This window comes from Lepisosteus oculatus, chromosome 3, assembly GCF_040954835.1.
Source record: "Lepisosteus oculatus isolate fLepOcu1 chromosome 3, fLepOcu1.hap2, whole genome shotgun sequence".
NCBI classification, from domain to species: domain Eukaryota; kingdom Metazoa; phylum Chordata; class Actinopteri; order Semionotiformes; family Lepisosteidae; genus Lepisosteus; species Lepisosteus oculatus.
Window position 1 is genome coordinate 4,657,778 of NC_090698.1, and position 22,141 is coordinate 4,679,918.

The 22,141-nt window shown below is 45.0% G+C and overlaps 1 protein-coding gene across 3 annotated transcripts in view; it reads left to right on the plus strand.

Moving 5' to 3' along the window:
* Positions 1-22,141, plus strand: part of LOC102693479 (spectrin beta chain, non-erythrocytic 4) — a 66,155-nt gene that overhangs the window by 15,554 nt on the left and 28,460 nt on the right. For 2 of the 3 annotated variants that reach the window (XM_015341048.2, XM_015341049.2), the window contains exons 5-19: positions 309-400; positions 660-740; positions 1,399-1,514; positions 1,943-2,055; positions 2,635-2,822; positions 4,779-4,896; positions 5,004-5,162; positions 5,659-5,961; positions 6,297-6,447; positions 7,888-8,758; positions 10,000-10,137; positions 11,868-12,624; positions 15,641-15,843; positions 18,140-18,230; positions 21,773-21,919. In XM_015341048.2, the coding sequence (XP_015196534.2) occupies positions 309-400; positions 660-740; positions 1,399-1,514; positions 1,943-2,055; positions 2,635-2,822; positions 4,779-4,896; positions 5,004-5,162; positions 5,659-5,961; positions 6,297-6,447; positions 7,888-8,758; positions 10,000-10,137; positions 11,868-12,624; positions 15,641-15,843; positions 18,140-18,230; positions 21,773-21,919 (3,528 nt within the window). Of the gene's footprint in view, positions 1-308; positions 401-659; positions 741-1,398; positions 1,515-1,942; positions 2,056-2,568; positions 2,823-4,778; positions 4,897-5,003; positions 5,163-5,658; positions 5,962-6,296; positions 6,448-7,887; positions 8,759-9,999; positions 10,138-11,867; positions 12,625-15,640; positions 15,844-18,139; positions 18,231-21,772; positions 21,920-22,141 lie in introns of those variants that run through there. The other variant, XM_015341050.2, reaches the window with a different exon arrangement.

The window sequence follows — 22,141 nt, forward strand, 5'->3', positions numbered from 1 at the left end:
TTCCGAGAGAAGGCAAAATCCAGAACGGGGCGGTCCATCCAAGACAAACAGAATTCAAACTGGAACCGTCAGGAACAGGAACTTTGAAACCTTGACGGGACCTGGCGCTTCCAGGTCCCGGATTCGCCTGGTACGGGAACAAATGCAGAGCCTGGAACAGAGTGAGCGCCCGGCTTTTATAGGACATGGGGCAGGAACCAGAGGCAAGTGCAGGGAATGAGTACTGAACAAGGAAGGGCTGGAGCGTCCTTAAGAGGAGGGGTTTACGATCGTGACACCTTCATCGTGTATTTCCCTTCCTTAATCAGATCCAAGTCATAAAGATTGAGACTGAGGACAATCGAGAGACACGCTCAGCCAAAGATGCTCTCCTGCTGTGGTGCCAGATGAAAACTGCAGGGTAAGTGGTTGCTGGAGTTATCTGAGTCATAATGACAATATTCATGTAAGAGACCTGCGAGATACTATGTCAGGATGAGGGAGACAACCTCAAACGTTTTAAAAGCACCTTCCTTGCCATCAGCTCTCCATGCATTCCTCTGTTTTTTACCAGCTCTTCTTTGTTGCATACTGTCCAGTAGCACATGTGTTTCCCTCTCCCAAGGCTCTGATAGATGAAAATAAAGCTGGTGATGGCATTACTGTCTGACACCCTACAGGTACCCAGAAGTGAACATTCAAAACTTCACTACCTGCTGGAGAGATGGTTTGGCTTTCAACGCACTGATCCACAAACACAGGTAACTCAGGACTCAGGAGCTTTTCCTATTATCATCTAGGCTTTCTCCAAGAAAACATACAAATGGGTAAGATTATCAATAAACTTGTACAAGGAAAACATTAATTTCATTGCCCTATGCAGCCTCTCGTAAAGCGTTGTATTATATGTTGTGCAAGAAAACGATGTAGACAAAGTACAGGGAATTCAAAATGTAAAAGAGCTTTTGATAGAGTACACCTGTAATGAAATAGAAGCATTGCAGAGGTCTGTACTCTTCAGCCAAGACAGATGAGGTATAAAAGAAAGAACTCAGAATGTGAAGTTACAAATCTGGAATGCTTGGTTTTCAGTAGCTAATTGATCTAGGGATCTTGTTTAATCACCTCTTGGAAGAAGACAAGGTATAGGCTTCATTAACATGTCTGGGCAGCTTGTTCTAGACGCTCACCACCCTCTATAAAAAAGTGCCCCCTGTTCTAAGTATTAAATGCTCTTCCCATTAGTTTCCACTTGTGTCCTGTGGTTCATGTTGCACTGTTCATTCTGAAGAAGTCTGCTGGGTTGAATTTGACCATGCCTGTCAGGATTTTGAATACTGATGTAGCTGTCTTCACCAGGTACATTATGTCCCACCACTGTTTTCTCACTCTCAGACTGTGTGTGCTGATGATTTGCAGGGCAGACCTGATTGAATTTAATAAGCTGACCAAATCGAATGCCACGTACAATCTACAGCAAGCCTTCAACATTGCAGAACAGAACCTAGGACTTACAAAATTGCTGGACCCTGAAGGTGAGGTCTTGTCTCTATATCACTGCAAGATGGGCAACCCTCCCTCCTGTATCTAATGTGGAGATACTGTATAATACAATTTAACAAGCTGAGCTCTCTTGAATTGAAGAGTTATGGTCACCCAAAGTATATGGTGTCAATAGTGCTTGCATTTTGTTTCCATATTATTGTTAAGTGAGATTTTTACAGCTACTTAAAATTCATCTGCATGTTCCTAAGAACATGTCATAGCAAGAAGGGTCACAGATGAGTAGGTCATTTGGTCCTTTTTTTCAGTGGGTTGCTGGTTGCATATAGAGCTGAGAATCTCATGTAGTCTTTTCTTAAAAATGGACAATCGACCTGAACATCACGGCTGGTCAGTTATGTCTTATGTAATATTCAGGCCTTGTGAATATGACCAGTACTTTTCCTTCTGCATTCCGTAGACGTGAACACAGAGAACCCTGATGAGAAGTCTATCATCACCTATGTGGTGTCCTTTTACCACTACTTCTCCAAAATGAAAGCGCTGGCTGTGGAAGGAAAGAGAATTGGAAAGGTAGGGTGATGCAGGATTCTAAAAGAGGATTTTAGAAATAAGAGATTTTCACCGGAAGCCTGGAGACATTTTCCCTCAACATTATTCCCAGCCTTCTTAAATGTTTTTCGTTTGCATTTGTCTTTTTGGTTGGCATGGTGTAAAGGTAAACAACATAGTAGGGCAGATAGGGCCATGGGCTCCTAATTGGAGGGCCATGGGTTTGAGCCCCAGCTGCAGATACTGCTGTGGTACCCTTGAGTTTCTCCAGCTCCCCCAGTTGGGATACCCTTGGAGAGGACTATTGACCCATCTAGGACATAGTCACACCCACCTATTCCTCTTAACACTGTGGAAACTGGCAACAAGCACCAGACTGAAGAGTTACTACATTCAAGTATGTAGTTGAACAAAATGGGCTGAAGTCTAATCCTCTATGGTTAATACTTTTCATGTCAGCAAGCTTTTTCACAGCTTCGTTTCAGCGTGCTGCCAGAATATTCTACATGCTAGTTGTGAAATGCCTCTTTTTAGATTTAAAGAGCCAGCAAGTCAAGGCAAGTGACTCTTAACCTGACGCTGTTGATGCGATGTGGCCAGGTTCTGGACAATGCGATCGAGGCGGAGAAGATTATCGAGCGCTATGAAGACCTAGCCTCGGAGCTGCTGGAGTGGATCGAGAAGACCATTGGGATCATTAGCAACCAGAAGTTTGCCAACTCCCTCGCTGGAGTCCAGCAACAGCTGCAGGCCTTCACCACCTACTGCACCATTGAGAAGCCCAACAAGTAAGATAATAATAATAATATAATAATAATTGCTTACACTTATATAGCGCTTTTCTGGACACTCCACTCAAAGCGCTTTACAGGTAATGGGGACTCCCCTCCACCACCACCAATGTGCAGCATCCACCTGGATGATGCGACGGCAGCCATAGTGCGCCAGAACGGTCACCACACATCAGCTATCAGTGGGGAGGAGAGCAGAGTAATGTAGCCAATTCATAGAGGGGGATTATTAGGAGGCCATGATTAGTAAGGGCCAATTGGAAATTTGGCCAGGACACCGGGGTACACCCCTACTCTTTTCGAGAAGAGCCCTGGGATTTTTAATGACCACAGAGAGTCAGGACCTCGGTTTTACGTCTCATCCGAAGGACGGCGCCTGTTTACAGTATGCAAGGGGAAGATGATGCAAGGGGGCTGCAAGGATGGCCCCTGGAGGAGGGAGTGCTTGTGTGTTGTTGGCAATGAAAAGAAACCCAGTTGATTAAATCATGAGCACATTTCTCCTTTTCCCCTGGGTTATATTCAGCATCGGATGCAATAGTTGCTTCCCTGAGGAGTCTGGTGGGTTTATGGGACAACCTCATGTTATCATCCTTTATGACCTCATCTGTCAATCCGTGCTATAGAATATAAACATTATAAAAAGTTGTATTTCATTTTTGGTTGTGTGGTGAAAGCAATGCCGATGTGCACAATGTGACTTGATAACATAGAGTAACACACAGAGTAACACACAGACCCCTGTCTTAGTTGTTGATAATTGGGTGCAAGAAAACCGATCTTCTACTTCAAAGTACAATTTCACTTTCAGAAATGGGCTTTATGATTTCAAGTAAATAAAAAATACGAGTAGTTAGGTATTTGTATTTCCATCATATTTATAATTTTATCACACTCCTCGTGGATGGACAGATGTGAAGAAGGAGGCATGTCCTCTTAGGGTAAATAGAAGCCTTTGATTTTAATAGTTGTATGCTCACTGTTCTGCTTTCATTAATAATAGGGACACAGAACATGAATGAGGTAAAATTGGGCTGCAAAGATTTCAAAACTATGTATATTGAGACCATGCTGTGCTGTGATCAAAACATTTATGCATCTCAGATGGGCTCAACATGTTATACATGTTGTAAAAAAATGGTAATGATACTAGGCTGACAATGCTCATTTTTTTAATTTTAAGGACTTAGCAAAACAACTGAAGGTGCTGCGCTAAGGTTAATTAAAACAGTAAATAAATGAAACAGCCATTGATCAAAGCCTTTTCAGACCAGCTGGGACTGGAATACCTTGACCAGATGTCAAAATAAAAATGGGCAGTTTAGTGGGATGTGTTTTCCAAATTCTGAACCCTGTTATGCTGCTGTAATTCAGCATTTTGGCTTAATATGATCAATCATGTCTTAAAAGGTGTATTGAATCACATTCCTAAATAAAGCAGTATTGTCAGTCTCACTGATGGGGCCAGAGTAACTCCCTCTCTATCTGAATTACCAAAGGGAATGTCTGCTTATTGATGGAAATGCAAACTGAAACATCTGGATCATGTTTAAACCAGGCTTTGTGCTGCTGCAGGGCAAGTGCATGTCCACTCACTGTCAGCTGTTAACTCAAGCCACCATATTGCACAACCGCAAGTACGTTTTATTATTGTCGTTTTCTCAGCTTCCTCTCCCCGTATTAACAATGGCGCAAACCAGGTCAGTCAAATTAAATACTACAACTACTTTAAAAACTCAGGAACAGAAATCTGAAGCACAGATGTCTGATCTGTTTCCATTTTTACAGCATACAAGTGTACAAGTTCTTGACAGTCAGGCTGCAGTTATTGGTTTGAATTAGAGATGTATAAATCTAACAAAATTATACCTCAATGCATTTTTAAAGTTTAAGTCATTCCAGACAGGCTTTAAATACACCTGGTAATTTTTTTTTGCTCTGGGTGTTTCATAGATTCCAGGAAAAGGGTAACCTGGAGGTCCTCCTCTTCACAATCCAAAGCAAACTAAGAGCCAACAACCAGAAACCATATGTGCCTAAAGAGGGGAAATTGATCTCTGACATCAACAAGGTGAGTGTTGCCCTCCTCTAAGGGCATGGGATAAAAAATATTGCCCTGTCTGGAGCTTAGCCCTAACATTTTATGTTATGTCTGACTGTATGTCTGTCGATCATCAGGCTTGGGAGAGGCTGGAGAAGGCGGAGCATGAGAGGGGCGTGGCACTGCGGACCGAGCTGATTCGCCAGGAGAAGCTGGAGCTCCTCGCCCAGCGGTTCGACCACAAGACCACCATGAGGGAGGCCTGGCTCAACGAAAACCAGAGGCTCGTCTCGCAGGTACTGCGACAAACCCCCAAGCTCGAAAGGGAGAAGACAGACACATCCAAACCTGGTAAAGTGGCTGTGTGCATCAGGCTGGAGCTACAAGAAATTGGAGAACTATGGGATTTTTTAGGGGTGCTTGTATTTTTAATTGGGTAGGATCTTTTGATATGGTAGCAGAAAAGGAAGAGCATTGGGAACATATTTTCATGAACAGCTTCTTTCTGGGCAGTGTGAGTCACATAGACCTCTACGTATTGGAGCCATCATGGATTCACAAGGGGCACACATCAGAGATCTCTGAGGAGCTCTGTTTTTCATGGTCTCCATTCATACATATTCCGCATTTCATTGTTCAGCAGTGGGCAGTTTCCACGGTACAGATGTTCCAGTAGACATACTGACCCCCTAAGGGTCCTAGCTCGTACTGCTATGCAGTAGGAGCCTTGTTTCCATTCCCTCACTGTTCCCACCATGCCGAGGGGCTCTGACTTCCACCTGCCCATTTTAGGATAACTTCGGCTACGACCTGCCCGCGGTGGAGGCGGCCATGAAGAAGCACGAGGCCATCGAGGCGGACATCTCGTCGTACGAGGAGCGGATCGGCGTGGTGGTGGAGCTGGCGACCGAGATGGAGGAGGAGAACTACTACGACATCCGGCGCATCGCGGCCCGCAAGGACAACATCCTGCGGCAGTGGGGCCTCCTGAAGGAGCTGGTGAGCGGGCGCAGGACGCGGCTGGAGAAGAACCTCGTCCTGCAGAAGACCTTCCAGGAGATGGTCTACATGATAGACTGGATGGAAGACATGCAGGTGAGCAAGGGGTAACCCCTGGGGTTTGCACATTCCTTTAAAACACCTCAACACCTTTTACTCCTCAACTCTTCCACAGGGCTGCTAAAATTTCTCCTTTCCATCTAGCATGTGTAGCTGGGTTCCCCTCTGTGAACTTGAAAAGGGTTTTGTAGACTTTGCTCGCATTAGAGATTGCAATGATGAATGATAGAGCAGAAGAAATTGGTGTAGATTTCTTCCAGGAATGATCCAGAAGAAATAATTAAGCATTTGGACCTGGGATTTACACTGGCTCACAGCGGGACAACTGTTGAGTGGCAGTGGGTAATCCTTCTCCTTCTGTTCTCCCCCAGGTGCAGCTCCTGTCCAAGGATTTCGGCAAGCACTTGCTGGAGGTGGACGATCTCCTCCAGAAACACGGGCTGCAGGAAGCAGACATCGCTGTCCAAGCTGAGAGAGTGCAGACGCTCAATGCGGCCGCCCTCAAGTTCGCCAATATTGAAGGTAGGAACCATCCCTGCGAGTGTCCCGTCTCAATCAGGTTTTTGCCCCAAAAAGACAGTTAAATAGTTTCTAAAGAAATTCTGTTCAAGCCAGGCTGTGCAAATGGAACAGTCTTCTTTAAAAGCAAATATTCTCCTGATTAGTTTACATTGATACAGGTAGACTGAATACAGGTAAAATAAGCACCAAGTTACCAGCAGAGCTGTTTGATGGTGTTTGAATTGGGAGTGAAAGACATGTCTTCTTGCTATTTACCTCTTCCAGACAACATGAGGAAGCAATTTAAAGAGACAAACAAGATGCAACGATGTACAATTTGCACCTTGGGAAGTTATGTTACAATTGTATAAAGCTTTAGTAAGACCTCATATAGAACACTGTATACAGTTTTTGTCAACATGTTACAAAAAAGATTGCTGCTCTGGAATTAGTCCAGAGAAGGGTAACTTGACACAATCCAGGGCTTGTTAATCAAGGGAATACCCTGCACTGACAGGCTAAAGAACTGAACCTTTTTAGTCTTGAGCAAGGAGAGACTCTAGTTAACCTGACACAGGTATTCAGAATCCTCAAAGGCACTAAGAAACTCCATGGATTTGTTTAAAATGAACAATAAAACATGAACCACAGGACACAAATTAAAAACTCACAGAAGAGCATTTAAATCTAAGAACAGAACAGAACAACCAGACAGCCTCCTCTCATTTGTCACCTCTTACACATCATATCCAGGGCTTGTGCCTTTCGGAATGACCTGCTAATGAACATTCCTGCAAGATCCCATAGTGCACAATACCATCATTTGGAAGCAAAGATGCATTTTGTAAAGTTTCAAAACAGGTTAGGGTTCCATTGTTATGGCAAGTATAACCGATATTGCTATTACTGACAAAAAAGTCTTGTTGCACTTCCCAAGACAGAGATTGGTAAAAATAACCTAATGCCAAAATGGTTTTAAGAAATGTTTTGTTGCATTTACAGTATACAGTACCACACAAAAGGCTTATTGCTCACAGAACACAAAAAGCTTACGAGTGTTTGCAAACTACCTACATTTTATTTTTGTGTTTAAGGCCAAATGACACCTTTATGTTAAAACAATTCTGTACTTGTACTGATACTGGAACAGTTTACTGCCTTCCTACCCTCTCAAGGACAGATTGGAGGAGCTGAATCTTTGTAGATCAACAAGATCAACAAAGTGGCAAGCTTGAGGTTTTCACATTTTTAACCAGTATAAATATAGCTGCCTTTTGACCCTTATTGTGCCTGAAATGCCAGCAAATTTGGCATTGACACTAGAAAACTACATAGTGCCTGGAATAAAAAGCCAGCCCACCAGAGCTTGGCCAATGCAGTAGGACTTCTAAAGTCACTCTGAGCCTTTAACTAAAAGTACAAAGGGAAGCTGCAGCTAAGTAACATCTCCCACCTCTGCAGGCTACCAGCCCTGCGATCCTCAGGTGATCTGTAACCGCGTCAATCACGTCAGCACCTGCCTGGAGGAGCTCAAGCAGCTGGCAGCCAAGCGCCGCGCAGAGCTGGAGGAGTCGCGGCAGCTCTGGGCTTTCTTCCAGGAGGTGGAGGAGGAAGAGGCCTGGATCCGGGAGAAGCTGTCCATCCTGGCCTCGCAGACCTATGGGAAGGATCTGAGCAGCGTGCTGGGGCTCCTTAACAAGCACAAGGTCCTGGCCGGGGAGCTGATGGGTCGGCGCACCTTACTGCAGCAGACCATGAAGAAGGGCAAGCAGATCCTGACCCAAAAGTGCTTCGGGACAGGGCGGATCCAGGAGAAGATCATGGAGGTCAAAGCAGAGTGGAAAAAGCTGGAAGACCAGGCCAGGCAGCGGCTCAGCAACCTCCAGGAGGCCCTGAACTACTTCCAGTTCAACGCCGAGACGGACGACCTGCTGGTGTGGCTGCAGGACACCTACCGCCTGGTCTCCAGTGAGGACTTCGGCCACGATGAGTACTCGACCCAGTCCCTGCTGAAGAAGCACAAGGGCGTGCGGGAGGAGATCGAGACGCACCGGCTGCAGGTGGTGGCGCTCCGCAAGCACATGGTGAGCCTGACCCTGCAGTACCGCGAGCTGGACGAGGTGCAGGCCCGCATGGCTGAGGTGGAGCAGCTCTACACGGAGGTGGCCGAGGTCTCGGTGCTGCGCCAGCAGTGGCTCCTGGACGCCCTGGCCGTCTACCGCATGTTCAGTGAGGTGAACGCCTGCGAGGTGTGGATTGACGAGAAGGAGCAGTGGCTGAACAAGATGGAGATCCCCGAGAGGCTGGAGGATGTGGAGGTTGTGGCCCACAGGTACCGTACGAGATGGGGGGGGGCGGGCGAGGCGATCATTTGGTCCCAGTCCAAAAACCCACAAGACTGACAAAGGAAAACAAAAAAGCACTTACTCCCAGTCTTTTGCTTGGGCAGAAGTGGATGAAGTCCCCTTTTCTTTTCCGTTTCTAGTTCCGAACTGCTGCTATGTAGGACTTGGCAACATTGCTTTAACTCAGCTCCACACTCCTTTCAGGAGGGCTTTACCCCCTGTTTTTCGGTTTAGGTCACTTCCCAGCCTCTGTCCCAACAGGATGCATGCTTGAACCACCCAGAAATTGTAATCCTGTCCGGGATTATTGCTTTTGCTGCATTTTTATGTCATTCTCGGGAGTGACAGAGAGCTGTTCCGTGCATCTGGCCTAGAGGGTTGTCTGTTGTGATATGACCTATAGTATAGGCCACATGGAATCCCTATTATTGAATTAAAAGGGGTTGTTGTTATTGGTTGTATATCTCCCCCTAGTGGCAAAAAACAGCCTTGCCAGATATCTAGCTTACCTGATGCAATTCCCAAAAAAATGACTAGCATACATCTTCACAGATGCCGACAGTAGAAACTGGAAGAGAGCCTGCAGTTTGTAAAACCCCAAACTTGCATAAAGTACTATGCAAGACGAACGTGAGGGTCATGCCTATTAAGTGACGTACGCTGCACACAGTGTTGCAAGAAATGCAATAGAGCAATATTTTCACAATGCAATGAGCATTCAATATTTATACTGAGACAAAGCTAGAGTGAAAAAGAGCATCTGCCATTATTTTAAAGCAGAAATAATTGTCTCCAGACAGGAAGAAAATTCTTTCATATTTTCCAGTTCAATTTAATGATATTAATTGAACGCCATGGTGATTTTAAAATTGAAGTGATATCATTGCTTGAACAATCAGTTGAAATAAACAGGAATATCAGTGCATATCTTCTCCCTAATTAATACAGTTCAAATGCTCACAAGGTCCAGATATTTACATGATCCTTGTTGTGTGGCTGTATGTGATCACTAGTGTAAGACTGAAGGACTTAGTGGAGACTTATGATCTTATATTAATCAAAGTTAATCAGTTTGGGCAGCCAATGAATGAATAATAAAGCATGTATGCATTTACACTTGTCAGTGGCTGGTTCTGTTGTGGTTCACTGGTTAGTTCTGTTGAATACTCCCCTTCTCCTACAGCCGTCCACAGCGGCACCACGCTTCCTGTGCTTGTTGTCTCCCCAGGTTTGAGAGTCTGGATCAGGAGATGAACAGCCTGATGGGCCGCATTCTGGACGTCAACCAGATTGTCCAGCAGCTGCTGGACAGTGGACACCCCAGCTCGGCAGAGGTGCGGGGCTGCCAGGACCACCTCAACAGCAGGTACAGTGCTCTGCTGGAACAGATTACGAAGGCTCATTTGTTTTTGCATCACCCTTTTATATGTTTAATTTCCTTCCATGTAATTTTACAGCAGTTGCCTGTCATTAGTATTATTTGCCCTTCAAACGACTTATTGTCATGCTCTCTAAGAGCCACACTAACATTTAATAGGTACCTTTACTGTATATTGCCAAGAGAGCATGTTACTCTTTAATTAAGAAACTAATTATGCCAAACAGAGCTCTGATGGAATTTAGTGTTTAGGAAATACAGAAATTCTGAAACATAATATATGATTTTCTACATTGCATAAATGCTGCATAAAGGTACTGTAAATCCTCACCCAAGTTCACCTAATGTGTTCAAAGATTTTGGCAGTACCACTCCCTTACTGCACACGTAAATATACAGTATATACTAAAATGTACACATTACTCATGTAGTTCAAACGTTTACAGTGACAAGGATAAAAACCAGCTGGCGTGTGGCCCTTCAAAAGCAGGATTGGAAACTTGGGACCATTTCCTAAAGTCCTGAAACAAAACAGTGGCCATCAGATAAGCATAGTAAATTCAGCAATTTAGATACCATTTAGTACACAAAAACTGAATACTTCACTCCTCAAGCACCACAATTCCCTTAATTGAAAGATAATAGTTCATTTATAATCAGGTATAGGTAATTTAGCATGACCTATAGATCCTAGTGGTTTAGGACACTCCAGGACCAGGGTTGGAGACCCTTGTGTCAAATTCCTTCCTGACCCCGGCCTCTTTGACTCGGTGGCAGTATGGGTCTGACACACCAACCTAGATGTGCTGCTCAATTCTTTATGTAACTCATGTATCACAAAGGAAACTGTATTGCTTCACCATGTGATGCTCCTCAGACATTTTCTGAGGTGGTCTTCTCTTTATTCATTGACTGAGTCTTCCAGCAACAGTCCCACTTGTAAGAAGTATTTTCAGAAACAAAAATGCATGCGCATATTTACATGCTACATCCACTACACAGCCATATCCCCTGCCTTCCCATTTCTGCTTTTCTTTTTTTTTGACAGCCTTAATGTGCCAAAAAAAAAACCAAGTTTAGATTCTCTCTCTCTCTCCTTTCTGGGCCCCTTCCAATCTGACAGTCAAGTTGGCACGGTTTCACATTCTGCATGTGGGCTAATTAAAGACAAATCAAGTCTTCCTTTCTTCGATTTCTACCTCCCCTTGCCTTGAGTAGAGTCACTGGTTTGAAACATGACAAGATCAGTCCAGCGGATCAAGGAATTTCACACTCCTTTTGTGCTGTAAAGTCACTGCTACCATGGACACGCTGTAGCCAATAAGGGGCTTAGTCAAGACAAAGTCACGAATATCCTTAAAACATGCCACAGTTGCAAAAAGTGGCACGATTTTGTCTCATCCTTTTCCCTTTGCTACTTACCATTTCAAAGGAGAGTATTCCCACATTGGTATTGCACAGTACATACATAATATTCCTTTGCACCAAGGCACTGACAAAATGAACGTAGGTAAACATGGTTTCTGTGGGCCCTAATCTATTGACTTATACTGCTGTTGAGGTTTACCAGAAAGTTTATTTTGAACAGTACTCATCTAATACGATCCCCAGAAGCAGTGCACATTACTCCCATATTGCTTACTGTATCACTGCTGTTAACTTGATTTGCAAAAACAATGTGATCACTCTTCTTGAGGTGGGTCTTTGCCTTGCTGCAGGTGGAACTGCATCGTGGAGCTGGTGGAGCACAAGAAGGACAACCTTAACTCTATTCTCCGCATCCAGAACTACCTGCTGGAGTGCAACGAGATCAAATCCCAAATCCAGGAAAAGAGGAAAGCCATTGAGACCACCCAGTACACGGGAAGTGACCTGGGGGGGGTGCTGGCCTTGCAGAGGAAGCTCTCCACAATGGAGGGCGCCCTGGCTGTCCTGGAGCCCAAGCTGATCCGGCTGCAGCAGGAGGCGGAGGAGCTGGCAGGCACCCATCCAGCTCAGGCCATGGAGATCCTGGTCCAGTTTGAGGAGATCAGCGTGGAGTGGGAGGAGCTGAAGAGGACCTTGCAGGGCTGTGAGGACTCGTTGACGGTGGCCAGCAGGCTCCAGCAGTTCATCCAGGACTTGGACAACTTCCTGACCTGGCTGGTCCAAACCCAAACAGCCGTGGCTTCCGAAGACCTGCCCAACACCCTGGAGGAGGCCGAGCTTCTCATCAACCAGCACGCCACCCTCAAGGAGGAGATTGGACGCTACGAGGAGGATTACGACCGCATCCAGTCCGTCAACAAGTTCCTGGCCCTAGAGGAGGCCCAGGTGCCTTACATCTCCCTGCAGCAGTGGCTGCAGAAGCTGGACGTTGGCTGGAACAAGCTCCTGGAGATGTGGGAAAGCCGGAGGGAGGTCCTTGTCCAGTCTCACATCTTCCACCTCTTCCTGCGTGACGTCAAGCAAGCCGAGTCAGTCCTGAACAACCAGGTGAGAAACAGGGCCCTCTTCTAGGAGCTGGGTCTGCCAGTTTGCTATGTTTAGCTTCGCCAAGGACCAAACCAGATCACAGATACCATCTATTATGTTCCCATGAGAAGGTATACATTCAGTTAATCCCAAAATGTACTTTATTGTGCAAGCCATATAATGATGGCTGATACAGTATGTTTCTTTTAGGTTTTTTCAGTTGTGCATGCTTACAAAGTTTCTTAAAACTGAATAATGTTTAGATTTTATTTGCAATGTCATATGACAAGGAGCTCAGTCAAAAAACATTAATTTGACTTGTTTTTGCTTGAATATAATTTGAGTTTGCATTTCATTACTGAACACTGGATATGAGCACTTCCCACTGTTCAGGGTCCTACTTAATAGTTTTTCCTAACATTCTTTTGAAAGGATTGCAATTATACAGTAAAAAGACATTCTTTCAGGAGGATGGCTGCAGGGTGATACGTCTGGATGTCACTGATGTGTAGTGAGCCAAACAGGCAGATGCACTGTTACTCAGCAGCTTGAACGCCACAGTTGAAACAGCCAATTCCTTAGAAGCTGTGGAGCCACTGTGGACAGTGAAATCTTGACTACTTGAGACTTATTTGTGGGGGAAAAAAACCCAAATGCAATACCAAAATGCCATTTTGCTTGCCAATTCAAGCCAGCGGGTGTTCTGAAAACCTTCTTACAGGCCTTCCTTGTGTCTTAAAACCGCCAGTGCAACTTTAAACCTTGTCCAGATTATGCTTGATGGTACTCAACAAACAAATTCCCGCATTTAGAATTCCAGCCAATCCACTCTTATACTTTAGTTAATGAAATCTTTAAACTGATGTTATTTTTCTCTCGTATGTACTGTATATACCATGGAAAATAATACATGAACAATATACACATGCTGTTTATATGCATTCAATCCTGCCTGCAGATATTTGCACATAAAAAAATCAAAATAAATATTATTGCATAAAAACAGTAAACAGTCTAAGCGTACCTATCCATATATGTATATACTGTAGATATAGATATACGCCTGTGTGTATTAAATTATGAAAAGAGAACACCATTATCACAGTATATTGTTTTCTGTATAACATATTTGGGTTGAAAAATACAGTACTGTTGCTATGCTGAAGGGCGGGCTGTTTGCATTGGAAACCAGAATTGCAGCATCTGCTTCAAAATCCCCATCATGTCAGCCCCTATTACCATGTGAAGGCTACAGCAGAGAGCCTGCAGCCATCTCTTCATACCCGTAGAGCTCCGAGGTTTCACCTCCCCCCCCCCCCGGAAAGGTCTCAGCACTGTGAGCTCAACTGACACATGTGGGAGATTTGCATAATTTCCATTTTCTGTGGCTGCCACACATTCCTAGCCCCACATGTGTGTGTGCGTGGACTGGGGAAGAGGAGAGGGTGGGGACAGTGTGTCGGAACGGAGACGAGCCAGACACAATCACTGATGCCTGAAATAGCTGGGTTAACAGTCAGCCATGGCGGAGTGTATTTCTTTGCCTGCACGCTTGTGCCCGAGAGCGAGCGTGTTTTCTAATCCCCGACGTAGTGGTCACAGTTTGAGGACAGACCTTCAGATGTACCTACATGTGTGCACAGCTTGCATGCTGACTGGCTTTGTATTGTTTCCAGTATTGCTAAGAAAATATTTTTTTATGCTTAGGACTAACATGCGACGTTTCTCCCCATGGTATAATGCTAAAAAACAAAGCATTAGCTGCAAGCAAATCCCAAGTGTCAGTGTATCATTCGTCAGGAGTTTTCACTTTCATCATCACCGTCTTTAAAGCCCTGTCCTTCACAAGCCAAGGTGCTGTTCTGTAGGGGTTTTTCTTTTTTTCTTGATTGTTCAGCAAGCCAAAATCCCAGGTAATTAGCCCGTTCTCTGTTTTGTTTTTACCTTTAGTGTCTTCAGCTGTGTTGGCAGCACAGTAAACATCACGAGATGTCACTTGTTTCTTTTTAATGATTCCTACGAAGGCTTGAGCACACTGGCACACTGGCATTTGAATGCCTGTAATATTCAAGTCAGTGTTGCTCCTTTGTGAAACACATCCAGTAGCTGCCTGGGTATTATTTCTACTGGCTGTTTTTACCCATGTGGTTCTACATGTGTGTAGCTTTCATTGCTTTTAAGTTACACGCCTCTGCTGCCTCTTTAGACATACTGTACTGTAACTGTAACTGGAAGGTTGTGGGCTCATATTCCAGGTGAGACACAGCTGTTATACCCTTTTGGTACTTCACCTGGATTGTTCCAGCAAAATACCCAGGTCTAAATTAGCACAAATTGAAGTTGCTTTGGATAAAAACATCAGACAGATAAGTCAGTAATAAGATCGAGATGACAGATGAATGGGGTTGAAGCGTCAGTGAGGCTCTGATGGCTAGGTTAACTGGTGATGAGTAGTTTTCCCAATTAGCAGAGATTCACTATTTGGAGAGCTGTTGCGATCGCCAGTTTTACATCCTGCTGCTCTTTTCACAGTTTCAGGAAAAAAATACCACAGCAACTCCGCAGAACAGCATATCTCCGATTACGTCAGATTCACCACCACTTAAACTTTTATTTGTTTCCAGCAGCTATATCACCCTGCAACTCAAACAGCATTTCTTGAAAAGAGGGTGGTACCCAGGTGTCCTGGACAAATTACCTCCTAATAATCCCTGTCTATGAACTGATTCATCACTCTGTTCTCCTCCCCACTGAGAGCTGGTGTGTGGGGAGTGTACTGGTGCGCTCTGTCTGCTGTCACTTCATCCAGATGGGTTGTGCGCATTGGTAGTGGTGGAGGGGATCCCCATTACCTGTTCAGCGCTCTGAGTGGAGAGTCCAGAAAGGCACAACATAAGCGTAAGGATTTACAGGAATTAAACAAGCCATCAGAGCCTCACAGACAGGCAGGAGGGTCCTGCAGGGGGCAGGAGCATCACTGCGAGTGTTTTTATTTTTACAAGGCTGATCACCAGAGTGCTTCTCCCCCCCTTGGCAGGAGTCGGCACTGGCCCACGTGGAGCTCCCCGCCACAGTGGAGACGGTGGAGGGAGCCATCAAGAAGCACAAGGATTTCATCACCACCATGGAGCTGAACCTGCAACGGATTAAAGCCGTGATCGAGGCTGGGGAGAGCCTGATCAGCCAGGGCAACATCTATTCCGAGCGCATCAGCGAGAGGATCGAGACCATCGCCAACAGGTGAGCGCGCATGCTGGATGCTTAGAGTGATGAGGGAATGCCTAAAATAATTTCCTGCCAATTTGCATCACCTTAAAATGAGACTGTGAAGTCAAGTTTTAATTCTGACTTGAGCTACTTCATTATTGTACAGCTCCAGTCCTGAAGAGTCTGTAGGTTTTCACTTTACCAAAACTCTTATTACTGGCTATTATTACTCTGATTACGGGCTTAACTGAGCCCCAGATGAACCTATTTAACATCTTAGGTGCTTGTAACAAAGAAACCAGCAAGTCCTGAAGGACTGCCCTACTTGTAGACTGGAGCTGCACACCCTGAGGAACCTTAATTTTAAATCCCAACAGATCTAAACTTGCCTTTTCCCTTTATGTTAGTTCAACTGTGGTGAGTTTTGTTTTGACTATTGTTTTTCTTTGGTTTTCTTGCCAGTTGTGTACAGTTTTGGTCACTGTGTTATAGATAAAAAATTACTGCTCTGGAATCAGTCCAGAGAAGAGCAACCAGGCACTTCCCTGGGCTTTAGGGAATGTCCTACACTGACAGGTTGAAAGAACTGAGCACTTCTAGTCTTAAACACAGTAGACTATGAATCGACCCAACCCAGCGGACTTCTTCAGAGTGGACAGTGTAGCACTGATCTGATGTCACAAGTGGAAACTATAGGGATGTGCATCTCAAATCAAGAACAGGAAGAACTTCTACCCAGCCATGTTGTTGAAGCCAATACCCTGGTTTCCTTCATTAAGCGCCTGGATAAGATACTTGCATCAGTTAGCTACTAACTTCCAAAGGGGCCAGCTGGGCCAAACAGCCTCCTCTGTTTTGTAACCTCTTATACTCTTATGTTCTCACTGATGCCTCCCATCTTATTGTCCTTTCCCTGTCCTAACTTTCCTGTTATCATGATGACCAATATAACCTTTTTGTTTTGGTTACAAAATCTGTCCCCTTTAGGGAACTGATTATAATTCACGAGACAAGGCAAAAACAAGAAGAAAAAAATCTTACAAAAGCCTACACCCATCTTAAGGAAAGATCTGGTACACCTGTGCCCTGTGCTATGGTCAGGTAGCTGCACTCTGGGTTTTAATTTTAACATCTGTTAGCAGGATGTTCAGTAGGTGTACCCTTGAATGCACATCCAATAAAATGGATTATCAACACTGTCAACACTGCATTTGTGATAAGCATCCATTCAAATTAGGTTACAGAAAAAATTAGTAAACCAAATGCAGATCCAAAAGACCACGTGGTGCCCCTGAGATCGACACAGGACTGCAAGCTTAAGCCTTGCGCGTGAAATTGAAACTGATTGGAAGGTTGCTGAAGCTTAAAGCCCTCCTCCGGGTGAATTCCCCCTGTATGTGATTGACTACATATTCTTCCCTTCCCTTTCTAAATCGGGGGCAATCTTTGCATCTGCAATTAAAGGGAGTCGGAAAATGGCTCATCAGTGAGAGTCATACCTCTCCCTGGGGTGGAAACAAAAGACACAGATGCTCGAGAGCCTCCCAGTAATGAGGCTAGCGAGAGGCCATGGTGAGCAGACATGGATGACTTGAGCTGGCCGTGGTAGCTCACTGGGTTAGTGCTGCCTGCCAGGGCCAACTGGTCGCTAGGCCCCCAGTCATCTGCATTTTAGGTTCTAGATCTCTGCCTCTAGAACCTCAGCATAGTGCTCACATGGGAAGATCCCTTTCGATTACTTGATTACATGTTATTTATGTTATGTTATTACATGTTACTGTTATTGCTATTGTGTTACTGTCTATTGTCTCATCTTCTGTCCTATTTATATACTGCACCTGAGTGACTAATGAGAAACACTTTTCATTATACTATGCACCTGTGTAAGTTTAATGACAATAAAGTTGAATTGAAAAGTTGAATTGTCGCTGCTGGTTAGTTTGTGACCAAATGGCAGCTGTTGCCCTTCCTGTTGATCTTGCATCCCTGCATGAGTGCACCAGAGAAGCAGCAACCTGTGCATTAGAATTAAATCAAACCTAGTAATATCGAGGCTTTGCAATTGACCAATTACAACAAACCTGGAATACCTTGCTGAATCCTGGTTGGTGCAGTACAAAATGGACCTTACTGCTCTTCTTTTATGCTACTGTTATCCACACCATCTTGACCTGATGCGATCTTAAGCCGCTTTGGATAAAAAGTGCCTGCCTAATGAATGAAAACATAAAGAGGAGTTTCATTTCTGTCCCTGATTGTGCTTTGTAGATCCCTGGGGGAAACTAGCTGGCTGATCTGACCACGTTGTTTTTTTTTCTTCTCCACACAGGAGCACACAGAACAGGGAACAAGCCCAGGAGTGGCTGCACAGGCTCAACGACCAGTGGGAGCTGCAGAGGTTCCTGCAGGACTGCCATGAGGTAAACTTAGAGTGGCCAATGGCCTCAGGCCGAGCACTTTGGTTCACACCAGTGCTCACCAGCAGCAGTCGGAGGGCACTGGCCGCCTCTGCTTGAAATGAGAACAAGTAGACAATGCTGGAGGAGACTGCATCAATGTGGAGGGAGACTGTGGCCCAATTCTCCCTCTTGTTGGTTTAGAAAGCTTTCTGTGAGCTCTCTGCTCTTTGCAGGAAGGTAATATAGAGCACATGGAAGGCACTTCAAACCCCATCAGGAGCACAGCTAGGGAGTGTGCATGCTTATTTGCACGCAGCTTTTCTTTTTGTGGCGAATGCTGAAACAGAATGGGTGGGGGTGGGGGAATGATTCTGTTCTTTGAAAGCCAGTTCTGTTACTGGTTGGATCTACGCCATGCACAATTAACCCTGCACCATGCACCCCAGAACAGCTCCGTATGGGATGCTAAATCTGGGTTGCAATGGGACACATTCTCACATTACAGCACTGTTTCAGTATGGGTCTTTCCAGAGGTGCAGGATAAGACATTGAGAGAGGCATTAAAATGTCAACAAATGACTATTGGAACCAGTAACATTTGTTGTGTTTTTAAGTGCACCTTGATGGATTATTTACAATCAAAGATTCTCAAATGCAATGAAAATAATGAAATGAAGTCTGGGGGGCTTTATCGGTTGCTTTTTCAGGTGCAAAAACACTCCGAACACCCCCCTCCCCCAACAGCTGTTCTCCCCCTTTACAGCAAACAAAGCCAAATTACACAGCTGTGAGAATGAGAAATTCCCAGCCCTTCAGGAATTACCCAATCGTTTATTAACACCCACTGTGGCTATTTCTAATGATTGGTGGCCATACTATATACTGGCCTCTAGTGGCAAGTCAGCTACAGCTGAAAACCTTTCTAAAGCTGGCATGCAACTGTCTTATTTCACTTCTGACCTGATCACAATCTCTGAGGTCCATGTTTACTTTTTCTTGAAATGGAGATGTGATATTTCGTAACAGATAGCCCTGTTGTGGCCCACATAGACCTGCAGTGGCAGGAAAGAAAGCATTTTTTTTAGCTATTCTGCAGACATGTGCAGCTTTACTTAACCTCTATAGATGGTGGTTAACTACTCTCGTACTGCCTGCTTAGTAGCTGGGCTTCTCGGTCCAGTGAGGATTCTGCTGAGCTCTCCACCACAACACAGGATAAAGGCATTTTAATCTTCTCAGTCTTGAGCACAGGAGGTTATACAGAGACTTGATACAAAGTTTCCTGAACCATGATTGAATTGATAAGGTCAACCCATTGAATGACTTTATGCGCAGCAGCCAAATAATAACATGAAGACACAGTGGGAGGTTGATGATAAAATATGGAATGGGAAAATTACAGGAATGGGAAGGAGAGGCGCTTACACCTGAGGGTGGTAGGTGTCTGGAACAAACAACCTAGACAAGCTGTTAAAACTGAAACCTTGGATCCTTCAAGAAACATCTGTCAGTACTTAGGTACTGACAATTAAACAAACAAGATGGATCTAACCATCTCTTATCCTTTGCAGCCTTCTTAGGATATTCCTTTTAAATATCCTTTTCCATTCATTGACAGAGTAAATGATTGTCTGTGGTGGTGTCTTAGCGTAGTAAAAATTTCCATTTTGCCACCTTATGTTTTAATACACGTGACTTGACATTTTAATACATTTTGATTGTCAACACCAGCTGTCAATCAATCACACCTGGTTTGAATCGTTTTTCTGACGCACAGCCATGCCTTTATTAAACTTGACCTTGGGAGAGTGCTATTGCACGTGTATAAAAAACATAAATGAAGAGAGCAGACAGCAGCAGTTACTCATTAAAGATTTTGAAACTCCTTGTCCAAACCAGACACAAATGTCTTTCAAAATGTAAATATCTCAAGGCCTGCTTGACTGCTTTTCAATTTCATGTTTTAATGGACCTGCAGCCACAGTTGATTTCATAAAATGTAGTGAGACAGAGACCTTTTTACAAAACAATTCAGTAAGGAAACTTTTAAACACGTTATCGAAGCCACACTCGGTTTCATGGCATTCCCAGTTAAATTATTTGCCCGAGTTCAAACTCTCCTGAAATCTGTGCCGAATGGGAGAGAGAGAGGAGACACAATGGGGAGACGCTTAGTAGTGCTGTTAAAGATAGAGCTAAAAAAATAGGTCAAGGTCCCTTTAAATGAAAAATGCTCTAATTCAGTCAGCAAACTGTGAACCATGTGCTCCTTCTCCTCTCATCTTATCTCATTCAGCTGTTTCCCAGTGCTTTTTTTTTTGCTTCGCTCACAGTGCAGTAATTTCAAGTGCAGCGAATTGTCCCTGGTGACGCCCATGAACGACGTAGATTCGCTCGCTCTCAGTCTCTATCGCGCTCTCTCTCTCTCGCTTGCTCGCCCGCTCACTCTGCTCAGGCACTGCAGTGGGAAACTAGGGCTCATTGGATGCTGAAGAGCCTGGCAGCAGCAGCACTAGAAAGCAGGACTGCAGCAAGCGACGACACAGCATGAGAGAGGGGGAGAGAGAGAGGGAGAGGGAAGGGGAGAAACTGATACAGATTTATCGCAATTCCGAGCATCCAAGCGTCTCTTAGCCTGATCTGGAAGAAAACTGGATTCTGAGGAAGAAAGGGGAGGCTGTGCTTAGCCCTCCTGATCCTCGACCTCCTGGTTCATCTACCCCAGCCTGCAACACCCTCCTTCTCTGCCCTTTCTAACCCAGCACTGCCACAACAACTCCCAGCATCAGCACTGCTTTGAAGCACCCTGGACACCTCAGGTTTTTCCCAAATCAAAGCCGGTCCCCAGTCTTGGGGTGACAGCACAGGACAAGATCATCTCTCATCCCATACTGTGTGCTGAGCCATTTTGCTTGCCCTTTTCTTCCCCTTCCTTTCTGACACATCTCGTTGTGGATTAATTTGGGCTTCGCAAACACAAAGGATCTGGGTGTCTACGCGACGCTCAGGAAACCCGTTCAGCAGCTCGATTTGATCTTCTGCTTCTGTTTTCTTGGATTTTCATTTCTCCGAGCTGGGATTCCCTCAGATGGCCTTGTTGGCACCAGCACACCGGCACTGCAGGTGCAGTGATGAAGGCAGGCGAGGATGAGGGGGTTCGGGTTATAACAGGCTTTGTTGTGTGTTGTTTTTCTGTTGAGTTTGTGCCCGGAGCTACAGAAGACAGTGATGATCTACCTTTCTCTGAAAATGGAAGGAGGGGAGGAGAAAAGTTAAGTGGGCTTTTGGAGGACTGGGGGAGATTGAAGAGAGAATAAGGAGGCACAGAAGAGAGTCTGCCCCCCAAGACAAACATAACTGCAGGAAAAGAGATTTGGGGGACAGTTTTGATTTATTATTTTGCAGTTTTGTAGCACCTGGTTTGCAAAAGCCATAGCTCTTTCACTCGCAAGAGGAGATGCAGAAGGCCACCCCCTCAATTCCTCTCGCTCCATTTCTGGGGCGCCCCACCTGAGAATGTCCCAGGACTGCAAGCTCCTGACCCCTGTCTTTGTATCCCCTAGCTGGACGATTGGGTGGCTGAGAAGATGCTGATGGCCCGCGACACATCTCGGGATGAGGCGCAGAAGTTGCACAAGAAATGGCTGAAGCACCAGGCGTTCATGGCAGAACTGGCCCAAAATAAAGAGTGGCTGGAGAAGATTGAGAAGGTGAGCCCGGGACCCAGGGAGCTGAGGCCTGACCGCTCTGGGAAGGGGAGGGGGTGGGTGGGACATTGGCCATGGATGCCTGTGGTTATAAATTAACATTGAGAGCATGCCCTGCTTTTATTCCTACAAATGCTCACGATTGCTCAGCACCTGTAGCCTTTTTGTTGAGATATCTATATTCATTTGTTTGTTTTAACTGGAGTTTGATTACAAACGGGAGCC